We start from the raw sequence: 18,543 nt of genomic DNA, 5'->3' as shown, positions 1-18,543 counted from the left end.
CATGTAGAACTGGCCCTGGCAAGAAACTCAAGATGGTAGCAAAGATCCTTAAGAGAAGCAAGAGAGTCACTAAGGACAGATCTGTGCAATATCCTAAGCGGCAGTATCCTGCAACGGCAGGCAGCAAGAGCCACTGAGGATGAAAGGCAAATGGAGCTCCGACCAGTTTCCAGTGAACGTCGGATGAGGAGCTGCGGTCTCTGATCCCGCCTCCCTGCCGCACATGCGGGCTCCTGGGAGCCAGCGTGCTTTAGAGAGTAGGGGCCCGCATGTCATCTAGCAGCCTCAGGACAAACACAAGACCCCTTCCTTTATTTTACCTTTCAGTTTTGCTTTGAAACAGCACAGCAGGAGGTCAAGGGGCCATGTTGAAGGAAGCACCAGCCTGACAAAAGCAGACTCTCAGTCACTGACCTTCCAATTACTACACTGTCGAGGGGGATGTTATTAAAGGCGACGGATGCCGGCTTCTCAGACATGTCTCTCCTCCTCTGTCCTGCCCTCCTCCCACTCTTCCGCTCTACTGCTGTCCTTCCAGCTTGTCTCGCCGTGTCCTTCGCCAAGAGACGTTTAATTCCGGCCCGTAATTACTGCCATTCCACTTCGGTCCATTCTCATTTAATCAAAATAAAATGTAATCTCTCCCAGTAACAGAATCATACCACGTCCCTGTCATTTCTGTCAAATGTAATTATCACTGTGTCTAAATAATGCAACACATGGAAAAGGTAGATACTGTATGAGCTGGTGAGAGAGAAGAGGAAAAACCATAGATATGTTTTTTTAATGTTTTGGGTCTTTTATAACGGTGTGTAATGAACAATTATGCACATAATGACAACTGGATTAAGATGAGAATATTATCATTAGGAACTTGCAAAGATAGTAAGATCAAAGTGCTATAAAGATATGAAAAGTAATTGTTCTGAGGAAATACCCTACAAAGGACATTAGATGACCAAGACGAAGAAATTGACTAATTCACTATTTAATTAACTAATCTTTACTATAAATAAATATCAAAATTTTTGCTCTGCCATTTCTTGGCACATCAGGCACATTGGGGATGAAGTTTTATTCATAAAAGTTGCTGGTCATAGAAATGGGGCTCTGTAGACCGCAAATAGGTGACACCTTGATCATTCGTGCAAAATGGCCAGGTGCTGGGCTGGGGCTCGAGTCCTACATCCCCCCCCACCCCCACCGCACGTACCTGCAAACGTTCAATCCCGTCAGTTGATGTTTACACTGGATTATTTTACATTAAAAAAAATAACTCGCCTAGCATGTCTCTATCCCAAAAGCAAGGTCAAGTACAAGATAGCAAATAGTAATTTCATCTTGACAGTTCTCCCAAGCGATTCAACAAAATTTAATATGTGCTAAATGATCTGCTATAAGTGAATTAAAGGAAAGACCTATTTAATCTCAAAATACACTGGCATTTTGATAAACATCACATAAATGCTGGGTGTTGGAGGCAACATTAAACACAGGGAAAGAAAGCTACCACAATTAGGATGAGACTTATTATAGGATACATTTGGTCACGAACAAGACCTGCTGGTGCTTACAGTGTGAATCGAATGCAGCGTACATGATAATCCTGGAAGGATTAACGCGTATCACTGGGATAGACAGCTAGTCCTGTTTGTCACTGCTATACCGAAGCTGTTTTTGATTGTTAGGGCAGTACTCTAGTCATGAAAAAGACCGAGTTTCACAAAACCCACCTGTATGATAACCAACATCTGATATCTTGCATTAGCTGCCAACAACGATCCTTCGACACAAGACGTCCTCATCTGCTGAGGTGACGCCTGCTGCGTCTTATCTGAGAGCTTCGGTGAGCTGTGCCAAAAACCTCTTTGATTGAAAAAAGGTGTCTTCAAATTGTACTGCAAGTACTATTTCTTTTTCCTTTTTTTCAGGTTTCTGTGTGGAAATCTGAGCTCAAAAACAAAAAAACGGACGTGTGTCCTCAAAATCGAGCACCCATAAAACACGGCTGATACTACGAGAAGATTAATACAATAAGAGGACCCGCTTCTGGGGAAAATGACTTGGAAGATGGAGGTATTGATGTATAAATCCAATTTTAGTTTCTAAACCAAAGCTTTCCCCTAATTTAACATTTATTTATCAGCTAAATGCATCTATGAAAATGAGAGTGGAAGGGTATTCCAATGTCACATGCTAGTAGGACTATTCCACGTGTTTTATACACTTGTGATGGCTTATCAACCTTAAAATGGCCCTGGGAAAATACCACCATTGAGTTACCACCCACTTGGACGTGTTTAAAAGAGCACTGGTAGAAAAGTGGCATTGCCCCGACTCTCATAGCTTAAAGGAGAACTCCATTAGCGTTTGCTAATACTATAATGGAGTGCCTCTCTGGCCCCCGCTGGAAATAAGGGCTTTTAATGCATCGCTTAATTAATTGTGTGAAATGCATTGACTGGAAACACACTACAGGCCCAAAGACGAACATCTAAATGCCTGCATTTGTGAAAAAATCCCAAGACTCTAAATGATCCTGGATGGAGTTCTAAGGAGTCACTTCCTTAGGCAATTGACAAACCATGAGTAAAAGAAGAATCGAAGAGGAGAGCCAGCTCAATGGGAAAGATCTACACGAAAGGTCAGTGACTGGCCCTAACTGTCTAGTCATGTCCGGATATCTGTGAATTAAAGAAATCCTCCACAGAGTACAGACTGGAATCTCCTTGAGCAGAGGTCACATTGGGTGGACAGGGGGAGGGGGAATACTGGGACAGATGTTTTCAGGTGCGGTCACCAGCCCATGATTTCCATTAGTGACTGATCACAGAAGGTAACAAGGTGACATTATGGGTGTAAGACCAGCCAATTTGAAAAGCAAAACTAATGCATATTTTTGGCTAAGGACTCTGGGAATTGTAATTCATCAGTGCCTTAGTGTTTCTAGAGGCACTGATATGGCCTGTTTGAATGCCGTGAATGACATTGCCATACATGTGTCATAAAGGCATGCAGGTCATGTCAGCTTATGGCAACTGTTTTTAGTTGTCATGAAGCATGAGAAAACATTGTGAGAGTATGACATTTCTGATTTTCTGGGAGTGTCTATCACATTCTTTAAGATGCTAATAGAGCAGATGAGTCTCTCCCGGATCTGTCACTATGTGTTTCTGACAATATTATGTAGGTGTTTGCAAATGGAGTCAAAATGTCTATTTTCAAGCACACTGCTCATATTCTGGGTAAATGTGGTGCTAGTTGCTAGAAATACCACTACTCTGTGTGTGTGTACAATTGTTTTGTTTCACTCATTTCTTCATTTATGGGTGTGCATCCATGAATAATATATATTTTATTGCAGCCTGGCTCTTCACTGTTTCTCATTAATGAAGAGCTTCTTCCTTGCTTTATGGGACTTCAGTCCTGCTTCTAGGAGCCTGATATGAACTGTCCAAGCAGTGTACTTCACACCAGCAGAACCAGGATTAAACCAGGATTTTAAATGCAGATTTTTTTTAAATATAGAGTGGTGTCTCTACTTTGTCCAGAGCTGTGTGTGTATAAACATTTGGGAAAAAAAACACATCAGGATGATTTATAAATGGCGTTCTCTCCTTTTTAAAAGGGATGTGAGTCTAAATCACTGGCAGATGGAAACTGAAGACCGAGGCAGCATCAAAGATGAAATAGCGTTCCTTTAGCATCAGTATGAATCGAGTGTTAAAATCATACCTACAGTCACAGCCAAAATTAATAAGGTCTCACAGCAATGGCATGACTGAGAATCAGTTAATAAAAGACCCATGGCATAAGCGCAAAAAACAAAACATGGTATTTAGGTCTACATTTTAAGCACATAAAAAAATAAAATAAATCTATGCGGTCCGCTGTACGTAGTTGATGTACGCTATTTTATGTTTTCAAAACACCAATAAAATCACGCTGAACCCTAAAACAGATATTGATGTTTTGCACTCAGCTTGTGCTGACACCCACGCTGACTTTCTGAGATATTGACCTGCTTCACTGAACTCACTGTTCCCTTCACTGAGCTACTCTTGGTTCTCCTTGCCATCGGGTCGACTGGGGCAGTGATTCAGTATCTATTGATACCACCAGTGGGATTGCCATTCATCGCTCTGCTCATTCCTTCTTCCTGAGTACTTATGGAGCCGACGATAACCCCAGTCCTGCAGAAGGCCTGCATGTTTCTCGGAAGTGTTGCCAGTAGAAAAAGAAATCCTTTAACGGGCTACTTTTGCAGGTCAATTTGCTGTCTGTTCAAATCTTCTGGGAGCTTCCATTCACCCAAATTTTAGGATTATATATATTTTATACAACCAGCAGATGTCCCTGTTACATTATAAATATCTATTTGATGTAGCAGGTTGTTCTTCTACTTAAGCAGTGTGTTGCAAAGCAGCCTCAGAACCAAACTGAAGTCACTACGGTGTTTCTTGAAAGAAGAAATCAGTTCCTCTCAGACTTTCCAAGAGAAGCAAAACCACCCTTGAATTAATCATGTGACAATAGGCGTTCAATCTAAAGTATGAATTCTTCTTGTCAGAAATTGAATTTTATGTTGAGGAAGAATACCATAATTAAGGATTATTGGAAAACAAAGAACAAAACTTTGAAAACTGCTTAAGGTGGAAGCCTATGTATTCCAAAATAAGTAGCATGCTATATAATGACCTCCCATGCCTATCATACCAGGGATGTGGACAACAAACAAACTGAAAAGAAGGAAAGTGAAAAGACGTGTTGAAGGTAGCAGCCTATCTATTCTAAAATGACTGGCTGGATACATCACCCTCAAATTGACCTTTTTCCATTCAGACCATGCCAGGGATGTGGACATAGACTTTGGATGCTTACAGTACTTTGAGAAATTTTCTCCTCATTCCTTAGAATTTCTGAGCTTTTCAAAGCTTCACGTATCCGTGCAGTTGCTCAATGACTCATCCAGCTGTTTCCACATGCAGCAAACTCTTCTTGCTTTTTTCCTGACAGAAGTACTCTCTGAACATCCGTTCATTCATGTCAAGAAACCGGAGAAGCCCTAAGCTCACTAGCATACATTCATCTAAAATAATACATACATACATACATGAGTGCACTGTGCTCACATAAAAAAGTAGTGGAAATGCTTCAATGAACATTTGCAAATGTATGTTTCTGCGATTTTAAAAAAATAAATCTATTGGAAATATGGGCCTTTTTCGATACAACAGGCCAGCAACACAACATTGGCCTGTATGTGTCCTTCAATATCCATAAGGATTTCTGATAGAGACAATTAACCTGAGACATAACTGCGGGTCTGTAGTCAATCCATCACAGCTATCATTGCTGAGAAACTATAACATTACAGATTTATTCCACAGAGAAAAGACAACAAAAATGCATAAATCAGGTTTTGACAATGTAACACAGATCAGGCAAGGTCTATTGAATGGGAAACATTTTGATGATGTTGAAGGATGTGTTGGTTTGTGAACAGTTTTTTTCGCATGTATATTTCAATATGTTCAATTACCAATGAAAGAACCAGCTGCAGGAGAAATATTATTTCTGATTATTGCTGGTTAAAAACACAAGACCGTCTGTTCACTAAGCACCACAGGACTCTCATTTTAATAAACCAGTTCTGAGGACTCACTGGCAACAAGGGCTGAGGGAGAATATTTTTGAAAAATTTTGCCACATTCCCTAGCTTTATTTTTCTTACATAAACAGAGACTTAAAGTAGAGTTTCTTACATTTAAGAGATACATGAAAAAACAGTATAGTTTTGGTGTCAACCATGGGTTATTAAAAACAACAAATCCAACCACGGCCCTCATCAGGAGAAGTGCTTTGGAGAGTGATGGATGGCTTGAAAGATGGATGAATATTAAAGCAAGTGGAAAAGGGGCTTGAACAGGACCTGTTTCCATACACAAAGGATGCCTTCACTTGCTGGCATTTGCATTGACACCAAACTCATTCTCGACCCCTCCCCCGCCGCGCCATCACTAACGATAGCTTCACAAATGCACATTCAGTCTGACTGGCTTTCAAGTCTCTCTTCCACTCATCACACATGTTTTCTGCTCCATTTTATTCTTTAACATAATGGCGCACTCTCTGACCTCTAATGATGCTTTCTCCATCCATGAGGAGACAGTAGTGTTAACTTGAGAGATGGCGGGAATTTGCTGGAGCTTACCGCTGTACTTGACGATCCTGATGGTGGGATCGCCCTCTCCAAATCGAGTGATGGGGGTGAGGCGAACCTCGTAGGCCTCAGGCTTGATGAGCTCAGTGAGGTTATAGGTGATTAGCTCCCCTTTCTGAATCACCCCTTCTATGGGGATCTCCTGCTCCCACCATCTCTGCTGCCCCGTCTGGTGAAGAGGACAAACAGCATCTCTTGTTAATCATCCTAATTAGGGAAAACAATCCAAGAATAGTACAAATGACATGGCGACAGAACAAAACAATTAAGGTACTGTACTGTTAGGGAAGGAGTGTTGTGACCAAAAGTCATTATGTAAAATCTTTTCAACTAACTCCTTACTTTACCAATAGCTGGTACAGTAAGCCACACAGAGATGCATAATATAAATAGAATCTTACGACAGTTTGTACAAAACATTTGTGTGTTTGCCTCCATCTGAATTTGGCCTGGCTGGGAATCAAACCCATAGGGCAGCAAACACCACGCAGGCTTCTGGCATGGGAGTTAGCGTGCCGAGTTAAAAACACAAGGCCCAGGCTACAGATAGCTGAACAGACTCTTGCCTTGACCTCAGGGGGTGACGTCACCGTTACCGTCGGCCTCGTGCCATATTAGGAGGAGGTGGCACTACAAATGACCATGAAATCAGGCCTCGAAGAGAGGTACGTCATCCCCCCCTACTGGTGGGGGTGTCGCTCACCTTCTGTTCAAGGGCCAGGTTTGCCCCCCCTGCCCACGTGGGGGAGTGAGGCAGCCACTTGGCAGAGAACCGTACTTTCTCCAGCATGTGCCGACAACTGCCCCTAGCTGCACAACCCCCCCAGACATACGCTTTCCTCTGAGGCCCATATGGTCAGCCATTCCCCTGCTGATGCCATGGCTTATGGGAGGTAGACGAAACCGTGGGGCCACAACACAATGCACGGCAGACACTCGAAAAGTGGGCAATGGAATAATTACCCCAATTAACACAGGAGCAGGCCATGAGTGCAATTAGGAAATTGCAGTCATTTGAAAAGGTAGGGTCACAGAAAAGCACCAGGAGTTTGCTAATTGTGCTTGACATGAATTGATAATTGCTTGTGGGATTTTCTGTCTGCTCTGCCCTTTTAACTTTCCGCCATCACCTCACAGCATCGGCATTATCCCCTGCAACCCGCATACCTTCAAGACTGTGCCAAAATGAGCCTAGACACTTCTTCTGTATGACTGATTCTAAAAAACGAAGAGACCATTTCACACACCTTGCAGACCCATTCGATTTTGGCCAATGTTTCCACTCCCTGGCTTACCGATACACATGACCTTGTCACACCCGATACTCATGATGCACACGGAGCTCTTTCAGATTTTTTTTCCATGTTCGTGAGCTTCTAGGGTAGATCAGGGAATGCGTGACAAGAGACAAGAACAGGGCCGAGTGCTCAATCTGACTCTGGGTCTGCCGCATTGATCGTGTTCCTGGTGGTCAACGATGAACCCAAACAGATTGACAAATCAATCGTTTGTGGAGGCAGGGAACCAGTGTATGACAGGGGCAGGCTGCGTGGGTGTGAGAACGACAAAAGACCACATTACAACTCCCTGATCCTCCTCACTAGAAGCCTACAGAATAAAAGAATTCTAGAGTATTGCAGCAAAAATAGGTCTTTTGGAAGTCAGTTGGCTGGAAGAAGCAGTGAGCTGGCATGAGAAGTAGAGGTCATCTCTATTGCACTTATAACCATACTAGTACCATGTTCAACTAAATATAGCCCTTGTTTTGTCAATTTACCCCCGCCCCCCACAAGAGACCCTCAAATAAGGGAACAGAACTGGTGCGGTATGCGAGTTAAGCGGGTTAAGACAGCACAGAACACACATGGCAAACCTATCCACCGATTGGGAGTAATTGTATGAGAACATTTTCCAGGCAAAGACTGTGTATCAAAACAAACCAGAACGAAGGGAACCTTAGGAGTCAGTCAGCCTAATTACTGGGGCAGAATCTAACCTTGCTTGCAAGCAGAAAGTCCAGTCTTCAGTAGCTGCCTTCCTAAGTACGGCTCAAGACATTAGAGGGGCCGGAAAATGTAAAAGGAAAAAACACATTGAGACAGCGGCCAACACTTTCATCACTATGAGGTGATTCGCAAAGGTAAATAAACTCATTTTTGTGCAAGTCAGAGAAATTCATTTTTTAAAGGGTCTCAATGCTTAGAAAATACCATAAGATGATGCTTATGTTGGTGGAAAATTCAGTAAACAGCATGAGTAATATAGACCAAAGGAAAAGTTCATTCTCTGAATCTCCTAAAAGAAATGTTCAAACACATTGTATTCTCTAATAGAGCAAAAGATGGTCTTGCTTACTTCAGAGCTAAGAACAGTCAAGTAAAAGGCAACATCCTAGAATGCACCATGAGTCTATAATCTTCTGTCCAAAAGGCAGGAGAAAAAAACACCAAAATAAATCATAAGGGGGAAATAGATTCACCAATAAAAGTAAAAAACAAAGAAGAAGCCTTAATCAAGACTGAAACAGAGGTGGCAACAAATTGTCTGGTAAAGTACTGCAAACCTCCAATTAACCTGTTCAATTGTGTAGAAGCAAGCTGAACAGCTTGAACGGGAAGAGAAGTGAATTAGTCTTTCTGGCCAGGCCCCGAAACAGAGCGCTTTTAAACTAAAATGGGTTTCGGTGATGCATTTGAGAGCCACCTTAACAGTGCAAGTGAGAGCTGTGCTAATTAAATACGATACTGCTGATTCTGACCCCCGAGCCCCAGGGGAGTTTCAGGCATAAAAACCACGGCTGTAAACAAAGCAAAGCGAGTGGTTTATATTCGCAGGCTGAAAGTCTGTAGGAGGTCCGGCCCTGTGAGGGACACAGACAAACGCATTACATGGTATGGACTGTCTGGCAGGGAGCTGGGAGGGAGCAAAGATGTGGACTGTCTGGCAGGGAGCAAAAACATGAACTGGCAGTGGGAAAGACTGTCTTATAGCATTCGCAATTACTGCCTAATACAGGGGTGGGCAATCTTATCCGCAAAGGGCTGGTGTGTATGCAGGTTTTTGGGGTAAGCTGTTCAAACCCAGGTGAACCCAAACAGACTCTTCAACCAATCAGTCTATGTATATACAAAATAAATGTTCCATTTACTGTACATATTCACGTAGATTAATGTTCAAAATGAAATTTATATACATTTGATACATCCAGTCCCTAACTACTGATTGAGTACAGGGTCATGAAGAGGTCATCCTGCGAAGCAGTGTGATGGGATTTCAGTTATTTGTGATAAATCGTAATAGCTCACTCAGAAAACAAATGCTCAGTGATAAACGTGCCACTCCTGCTCGTGTTCAGCTCGTATTCGGGCACTGGATATGGGTTTAAAACCCCAACAGTTTTTATTGATGTCCCAGTTCTTTGGCACTTACTTTTACAGTCAATATCACTACATTATGATGCCTAAAAGTCTGTAGCTGAAGCCCTCAAAATATTCTGACCTTAGACCTGCCCCTGGGACTTGGGGCCTCTTCGTATTATAGCCTGATTCAAATAGCTTAGAGTAACAAACAAGCTATACAGCACTCGGAGCTGAAGTGCCTGTCAAAAAATAAATAAAAGGGTATGACAGAAGTAGATAATGTGACCGGCAAAGGAACCCTGTATTTAGATTAAATATAAAATATACATATATAAATATACATATATAATCATGCTGCATAATTAAGAGCAATTTGAATTTCTCTCTATCACCGGGCAAAATGTTCAAAATGTTACAGGTGTGCAGAATTTTATGTTTGGTAATGAATATTCATTTAGTCTCATTTGCCAGTGTTATAAAGTAAATATCCCTGCTTGGACTAACAAAAAAAAACAAATTGTACAATAACTGCCAAAATTTCTCGGAACGACCAACACTCAGAACACATACACACACAGCACAATATAATTTATTTGTCGAATTTACATTGGAGATTAGCAAATTTCCCAACAAATCATTTTTAGTTATTTGTTATTTTATGTGTAGTATAAAACACGAAATTGACACTGGCTTCTGTACAACTTAAAAACAAAATCAAATATGACACATTACAAACATAAAACACTGACTGATTGTCTGTTATTTATGAAAATACGATTTCCTGAATTATTGCCAATTTTTGATGATTATCTTTGAACTAAAGGTCCAATGTAATAATTACAAAAGTGTATGCGCTCACACACACACACACACACACACACACTCACAGGTTTGTGATTATATCTTAGTGGTAATACTCCATTCATTTCTAGGGGAAAATTCTAATCCCAACATGAAGACCTTAACCCCTACCCAGCCCTAACCTTAACCATAAGTAACCAGACAAAATATGAGACTTTTAGTATTCTTAGTTTTTGGGGACCTGAAAATTTGTCCCCACAACGTCAAAATAAAAGATTTTTATCTCATTATGGGTGACATTTGGTCCCCACAATGTAATATAAACCTAATCCACACATACACACACACACACACACATTAACATCATAGGCTGTTACTGGAGTCAGCAATTCTGAAAACACTTTTTTTGCAAGAATTTCTAGAGTAGCCAGAGGCATTGGTGGAAGACCTGAAGCCCCAAACTCATGTAGGGCTGAATTCCCCATTTTAACAGTTTCCACTGGTTATTCTATTATTTTATTATTGGTTATTTATGACTGACAGCAGACAGCTCAGTCAGTGTGGGAATTAAAGCTGCTTTTATCACTAGTCAGAAGGAGTAGGTGCTGGAATCATACAACCCACAATTAAACCATGATCACTCTCCAAAGGTCATATCTGCTGGTTTAGGAGGAGCGAGATGGCAGCAGATTGGTAGAACTGGCTGATATAATATGCACTTATAGTGTAATATTCTTGTCTTGGAAATTTTTGTGCTTCTATGGGACTTGACAAGATAAATATACAGTTCACAGTGTCAGAAGCACTGGCCCATCTAATTAAAACCATACACTCCACCCAATTAAATGACAGTCAGACAGAAATAGCTATCGGTCCCCTGTGATAAGTAAACAAGTCTCACACGTTCCCTGGTTCAGAGTGACACACACACCAGTGCATGCTGGGACAGCATGGCCACTATAACACACATAAACAGCTTACCGAAGAACCAGTCAAGATGGACTCAGGCAGCTCCCAAGGTGGAGGGTAACAGTTATGGTGAAGGAAGAGCTCCTGATTGATAAAACCAAGTGTGGAAAACATTTAGTGGCAGGAGGACAGCAGAAGGCGGATGCAATCTGTGAATGTGGCCCCCGAAAACTGATAGTCATTGGTTTAGCCGCAAGAGGGAGAAAGCAGGGCCAGGTTTTATCTGCCAACTGGTCCTACCTGGTTCAGAAATTCTGCAGTGAAGACAGAGGTGGAATCACAGGACTCACTGAGCCGATTTCAGTCTTCCAATCTGGCCCCTTGAAAGCTGATCGGCTAGACTGATCAGCTAAACCAAGTGATGAGAACAACCAGGGTAGATTCAGCAGAACCAGTGAGCCGCTGTTTGTCACAACAGGGGCCCTCTCAAGCCTGAAATCTTCCCATCCTCGGATTCAATTACTGTTTATTGTTTCTGAAAATTTTGTAATTTCACACACTGTGAATCCATATTAGGTGAGGAGTGTCGCTCTGCTCTCTCTCCCACAGAGCAGGTCCCGTCAAAGATACGGAAATCTGAGGAAGTGCTCACTGTATCTTAAACTGCCAAAAAGGAGCCCCTCATGTCTTCATTGGCAAAAAAGGCCATGTCTGCTCTTGGGGTAAAAGTGGTACAGGTGACAGAATGAGCCAGAGGCAAAACCCCAGAGTGCTTCCTCTAGCATTTAACTGCTATTAAAACCAAACTAACATCTGGTCTTGTGCAAAATGTCAGGCTCTGATTCCATATATCAGTTTTTCCCAACCTGGTCTTCAGGGACCCCCAGCCGGTCCACATTTTTGCTCCCTCCCGGCTCCCTGCTAGACAGTCCACATTTTTGCTCCCTCCTGGCTCCCTAGCAATAACATGGAGAATCTGGGAGTCCCCCGAGGACAAGGTTTGGAAACACTGCCATACATCATCCACAAAATATCAATATATGGTTTGTTTTGATGTCACAAATATCGAATGCAATTAATTTGTACTGAAGAGGAGATGTGTAAGAGATATAACAATGATTCAGATTTAAGTCTTTGATCTGCATTTATCAAGCGTAGCTTGCATTGAAGTTTACGCTCATATTCTGGTGAATATTAATGCTGATAAGCAACCCTTCTCAATGCAACTAATATACTAGTAAATGGTTTTTTTTTTATGTAATGTACTGTATTATCCATTAATTTGAAATGGAAACCAGTACAAAAGTGTAACTTTTCTCACTGGTGTTCTGCCATTCAGTACAATAACATACTCATGACTTCCCTCTGGTAGGTGGGTATAATTACAGTCACTTGCCATTACTGGCTGTGTAGGTTCACTACTGCCATGTATCACCAGTTAATACCTGCCCCAGGCTGAGGGCAAGTAAATACCTTTGTTCACTGTAAGCAAATTCTTATCAAATCACAAAAAAAAACACTTATCAAATTAATTACTTCTGCGTAGACCGAGTCAGATGCACGGAGGGGGGAGGGAAGAGAATTGGGCCACATTGAAGTTTCAAACATCCTCCATAGCATAGGAGATCTCCACACACTTCTAACACTCGCTGGAGAACATCATGAGGTGATTGAGAAGATGAGATGCTTTTAAGGAGGGCTCTGGGGTGCTGGCTGCCTTCTCCTTGCACATCTCGGAGGACCTTCCCATAATAAGCTTCTGGAGTTGTTACTGTCGTTGTGTCTCTCCTACAGTCTGTACTGCCTGCATGCTGGTTTCCCTTCAAACACATCATACTGGACAGATACCATTTGGATGAAAGGTCATTTCTCAGAATAAGACTCATTGCTTTCCCACAAATTCCCACTGTTTAAATCCAGAATCACCTTTCCTTAAGCTTCTTCTTTTTTTCCCCAAATTTATTCTGTCAAATGATCTCACTTGACAGCAAATATTGTTATTATTGCAAACACTTATTCATGCCCATGTTAGTTTGACTATGAGCAAGCAGCTTGTTGTTTTTGACCTTCTGTCTGGCTTTATTTTCCTCCCAATGACTGCTCACTGTTTAATGAGAAATCAGGCTGGGGGGATTACTAAGACATTACTGGTCACCAGGGACAGAAGTATCTTGAGGGTGGTGAGAATTGAGCATAAGGAATGACTGGGACTGAAGCTACTTCAAACATCAAGCTTATCTATTCATAAATGCAAGATACATATAATTGCTGAATTAATCTGATGTCTCCATTCAGTTTTTTTGACAGCTTTATCTGTGCTGCTGGGAAAAAGTTGCAACAATGTTGTGGAGGGAAATCTGCTGTTATTACAGCAGTTCGTTAAGTAAGATTAAAAGACTAGCTTAACTTTCAAAGAAGGGCAATTTCGGAGAACTGCACAGAATAAAGGGCAAGACCTTTTTTTAGTACCCTTCTGATGATTGGCTAAAATGCTTGATAAAATCTTTTACCTGCTCTCTAATTAAACCTGTTAATGTGGTGACATTGAAGTCATTTGTAAAATTGCTCAATAGAATCATGTACTGGATAAGCAGTATGTGACCCATTAAAATGCACTGTAAAGCTCACACTTCTAGCCATTATGTAGTTCATTAAACGTGTAGGAATGCTGACTAATGCCTATTGCATTTGGATTAATACAATATAAGGAAATTTGAATGGGAGTGCCAAATTACATTTAAGACCAGATAGTCCCCACCTCTAGAACGGTGAGGTAATAAATTAGTGAAGTTTTGTTGTCCCTGTCCTGATGGGCAGGAAGTGGGGCCCTTTCTGATGAGACAGCTCTTGGAGACAGGCATCCATGAATGCCAGCTGAAGCATGGGAGCTGATGCAGGAGGGCAGCTGCTAGTTCAGGGTTACAGGTAGGATCAATGGCCGACTTGGCCAGGCAGAGATTGCCAATGACCCTGTAACACCCCTCTCGGTCAATGCCTCAGAGGCCTCCTGCAGTTTGAAGTCCGGAGCTTTCTGCCCAGTAAAAAATGAAAAAAAAAAGAAAAAAAAAATGAACAGTGGAGAAAAAGTGAAAAAATGCGTGAAATACCTGCAATCTCAGTGAAATTTTCCCTGCAGCAAGGACTGAGCTGTTACAAGCATTAAAAAAAAAAAAAGACGTCAAAGCTCCAGTAGGTATATGCTAACGGATCAGAGCTGGAAATGCACAACTGCATCCCTCCCGGACCCCTTAGATGCTAATGGAACTTTTCCCCAGTTGTGGGCACTCAGGGATACATGCAAATTGTAGACTAACCATGGAAAAAACATATAAAAATACACAAAAGCAATTTATTTTACATTACGACAGAATAGACAGAATGCATGTAGGAAGAGGGATCATGTATGTATAATTGAACAAAAAATCACTCTGTGTTTCCCCTACCATTATATTAGGGGGGCGCCACACCCCCCCAAAAGCACCTCCCGTCCCCCCTTGAAGGTCAAGCTAATTTTATTCACAACAGATGGCATTTAAGGCTACATTTCCTATTGAACAGGTCTATACATTGTCCTTATATAAGCAAACTAAACAGCCTTACGTTATTGCTCTTATTTACACAACAGGTTGTCATTTTTCTCTCTACACGGTCGCATGTTTACAATTCTCCTCTGCTCTCTGTATCGTGCATGGCGGAGTTCCGCTCCGATGCACGCGCACAGACACGTGTGCACACACAGGTGAGCACACTCCCACCAGCGGACAGAGAGCGCGTCGGAAAATATGTCGCATCAACCACATGAAAAGCAGACAAAAATATCTGCATTGTTATATTGACTGCTGTCATTAAAAGAAACACATGAAGACCATGAATCCTGTCGGTGTCCGTCTGCCCCGCCCCCCAAAGCTGTAAACCTAGAGGAAACACTGTCACTGAATCTCATTGATGGACACTCATACATGGGGGGGGGTTCACCAAAATGGTAGTGGAGCAGCTCTGTAATAAATCTCCTTGCAGCCGAGATAAGGCCAGTAAGTAACAGGAAATAGCATGGCAAGGTAAATTCAAGATGAATGAGTGGGGTTACTGCTCAAAAGAGCCCCTGCATTCATTTTTCTTTTGCTCTCATGTCACGTCTGTATAGCCATGGAAACATTCGAAAAACAGGAAACGTGTCTGACCTATCAGAGCCTGACTCTGCTAACATTAGTCAGCATCGTACAGCCTCTTAAAAAGCAAAGTCAAACTGTAAATATGGAATTAATACAATGAGAAAATCACTTTGCCAGTGTAGCAATCTGTGTATTTAAGCTCTATTGATGTACCTCCTGAAATATACATACATCAGTATCTGTCTTTCTGTCTGTCTGTCTGTCCAGGTGTAGCATAAGCAATTTCCCTATGGGATCAATAAAGTTTTTCCTGATTCTGATTAAGATCCCCCTAATCTAAAACTCTGAAAATACCTAAACCATAAATGAAATGTGCTGTCCAATATATCCATCTATCTAATTTGCCAACTATCTAATTCAGGGTCATAATGAGCCTAGAGTTTATCCCAAGAAGCACGTGCCACAAGACAGGTCACTGTTTGTCACTGTTGTCCAACAGAACATTGTAAATTGGACAACTCCCCTATATAGTTCAGAAACACTGTCTAATCTAGCCTGTCCAGCTTTATGCTTATGACAAGTGACTGAGGTGCACAGAAGACAAGAATGAGTTTCAGGGAGTACAGAAGTTACTGGACTGAGCAACTGTTATCAATTTGTTTTATGAATGATCAGAAGCAGATTCATCCAGGGCTGATCAGTTTTCCATAGCGCAGGAGTGTTATGAAAGTTGGGCTCTCTGCATTTGCCAAGACCTCGTAAGAATACATTACCAATCAAAAATATTTGCACACACTGAGATTTTCTACATTTGCGACTTACTGACTTAACATTTACTAAAAATATGCTCAACATTCTTTGCTAACAAATATATTTACAATACAGAAAATGTCATATCATTTATTCATCAAAGTAACCACTAGCAGTTATAACAGCAGAGAAAATTTGAGGCATTCTTTTTACAAGGGACATTAAATACTGCTCTGTTTCATGGGATGAAACAGTTAACTAGTGCATTTACAGTAAACAGACAGTCGAGAATTTAATGATGCCATCGCCACATAACCAGTTAAAAGGATGTCAGACATACACTAGTGCATACTCTTTCCATGTTATCAAGAACACTTGTTTTATTTTTCTTTGCAAAAACGTTTGACTGGTAGTGTACTTATCTGACAAATTCCAGCGAAATCAATGATGGTAGGACAGGAAACCGATCAAAATCAAAGTATTACGTTTTAGCCAGCTCAGGATATCTACTATATTCAGTTGCTCTTTGTTACAACAATTAAAAGATCTCATGATTCTACAGGGAAAGACAAGGACAATTTAGAGGTGTCCTGTCCTAGTATTTAACAGATGCTAAAATACTAACTAGGCAGATGGGATTGAGCAACTATTAAATGATGTGTAAGTAATGAATTAGCAAGATGATATTAGTTTGCTGTGATTGTTTTACTCCATGCCTCAAAAGTATTAAATGTTCTCAACCAGGAAAAAAAGGGAAAAAAAATCTACTGACAAATGAAATGAGGACATCAGTCAACTGACCTAAAACTCAAAGCATTCCTGAAGGGTTATGTGAATGCAAATTCTCCATGGCAGTACTGCGGGGCCTGTGGCCTCATGTCCACAAACCAAGGGGGCAGGTTGGGGGCTTTTTTATTCCTAAAGTGTGGCAATTTTCTACTTGGTTTCTACATTCATGCCATTCGGCATCAGCGGTGCTCCAGCCTCGATGGCTGAGGGGTCGGGGGGGGGAACAGCTTCTTTCCTGTGACCCATACTTCACTGTCATTAGCTCATCCTCCCGCCGGGGGGGTTCGGGTCCAATCCCAAAGGCGTGGTCCTTTAAAGCATACCCTGTGCACCTCTACTGTCAAAAAGAAAGCATTTGATGGTTTGGGCACAGCCAAACCAGTCTCCCGCTCTGGGAAGAGGTGGGATTCAGTCAGCCGGCCTTTCCTCCCTCGCTGGACCAGGGGTGAGACTAACGTAGTCCATCATCTTGCCGTGGGACAACCAAAGTGCTTTATCTTCTAAAAGAATGGGGGTTGTCACCATGAATCAACATGGCATGCAGCAGATTTCTAATTAACACTGCCTGGCCCCAAAGCAATCCCTTTTCGTTCACACTCCTTGTTCCTTCCTGGCAAGAGTATCCGAGTGGAGCCTATCAGCCCAGCCTCTCTCGCACTGACAGACCTCGGGGACACGTTCTGACCAAATGCCTTCAGAGCTGTGAAAACTGTAGGGAAAAATGTCCTATTCCTCTAGTACCACCTACTACAATTGTCTTGAAGATTAATGTAAGTTTGCAACAGTATTAATACTAATGATAATAATGAACAGAAATCTACTGTGATCCACTCTGTCACACAAGTTTCGTTTGGGCAGAGTTTGCATGCTCTCCTTGAATTGATGTGTGTCACATACAGGTATTTCAGTTTCCTCTCATAGTCCAAAACTATGGTACGGAGAAGTGGTATATCTAAATAACTGTGCTGAGTGTATACCCTATGACATCCAATTCAGCAGTGTTTCTCAATCCAGTCCCCAGGTACTGGCAGACGGTCCACGTTTTGCCCCCTCCCAGCTCTCTGCCTGACAGCTCTAAACTGGGAGGGAGCAAAAACCTGGAGTGTCGGGGGGGGGATTGAGACACACTGTAATACAGAATGGATTGCAAACCCTGCTATACTCTGAAGTTAAAACAAAGAGGAGAGTAACTTTTGTTATTTAACTAAAAAAACTATGTAATATTTTGCAGTTATAAACTGTATAGGTTTGTTTACCATGCTAACCCAATACATCATGAAAGCTGACACTCAGAACTGAATCGATTTAGCGATATTTGCATACAGGATGATTAGCGTAAATGTTTAAACACGTCCACAGGAGCCGAAAGCATGACCTCCCATCCTGATTATTCCCCACTCCACACTCTTAGCAACACTCAACTCAGACGGCTTGACAGTCTTGCTAGGAGGATTTGATTGTGAATCCTATTGGCTGAGATGATAATCACTCTGTGCTTCAAAGATGACCCCCCCCCCCCACACACACACACACACACACACACGCAACCGTCCTGTGCCCACACAGCTGCCTCAATGCTGCTCGCCAGCACGTTGACATT

At 41.8% G+C, this 18,543-nt stretch overlaps 1 protein-coding gene across 4 annotated transcripts in view; it reads right to left on the bottom strand.

The window, feature by feature from the left end:
- The window catches only part of mdga2a (MAM domain containing glycosylphosphatidylinositol anchor 2a), a 196,811-nt gene that overhangs the window by 18,553 nt on the left and 159,715 nt on the right, over positions 1-18,543 (bottom strand). For all 4 annotated transcript variants that reach the window (XM_072699311.1, XM_072699313.1, XM_072699310.1 and 1 more), the window contains exon 11: positions 6,215-6,392. In XM_072699311.1, coding sequence (XP_072555412.1) covers positions 6,215-6,392 — 178 coding nt within the window. The remainder of the gene's footprint in view (positions 1-6,214; positions 6,393-18,543) is intronic.

Source organism: Paramormyrops kingsleyae, chromosome 14, assembly GCF_048594095.1.
Source record: "Paramormyrops kingsleyae isolate MSU_618 chromosome 14, PKINGS_0.4, whole genome shotgun sequence".
Classification (NCBI taxonomy): domain Eukaryota; kingdom Metazoa; phylum Chordata; class Actinopteri; order Osteoglossiformes; family Mormyridae; genus Paramormyrops; species Paramormyrops kingsleyae.
This window is presented reverse-complemented; position numbering and strand designations above follow the sequence as displayed.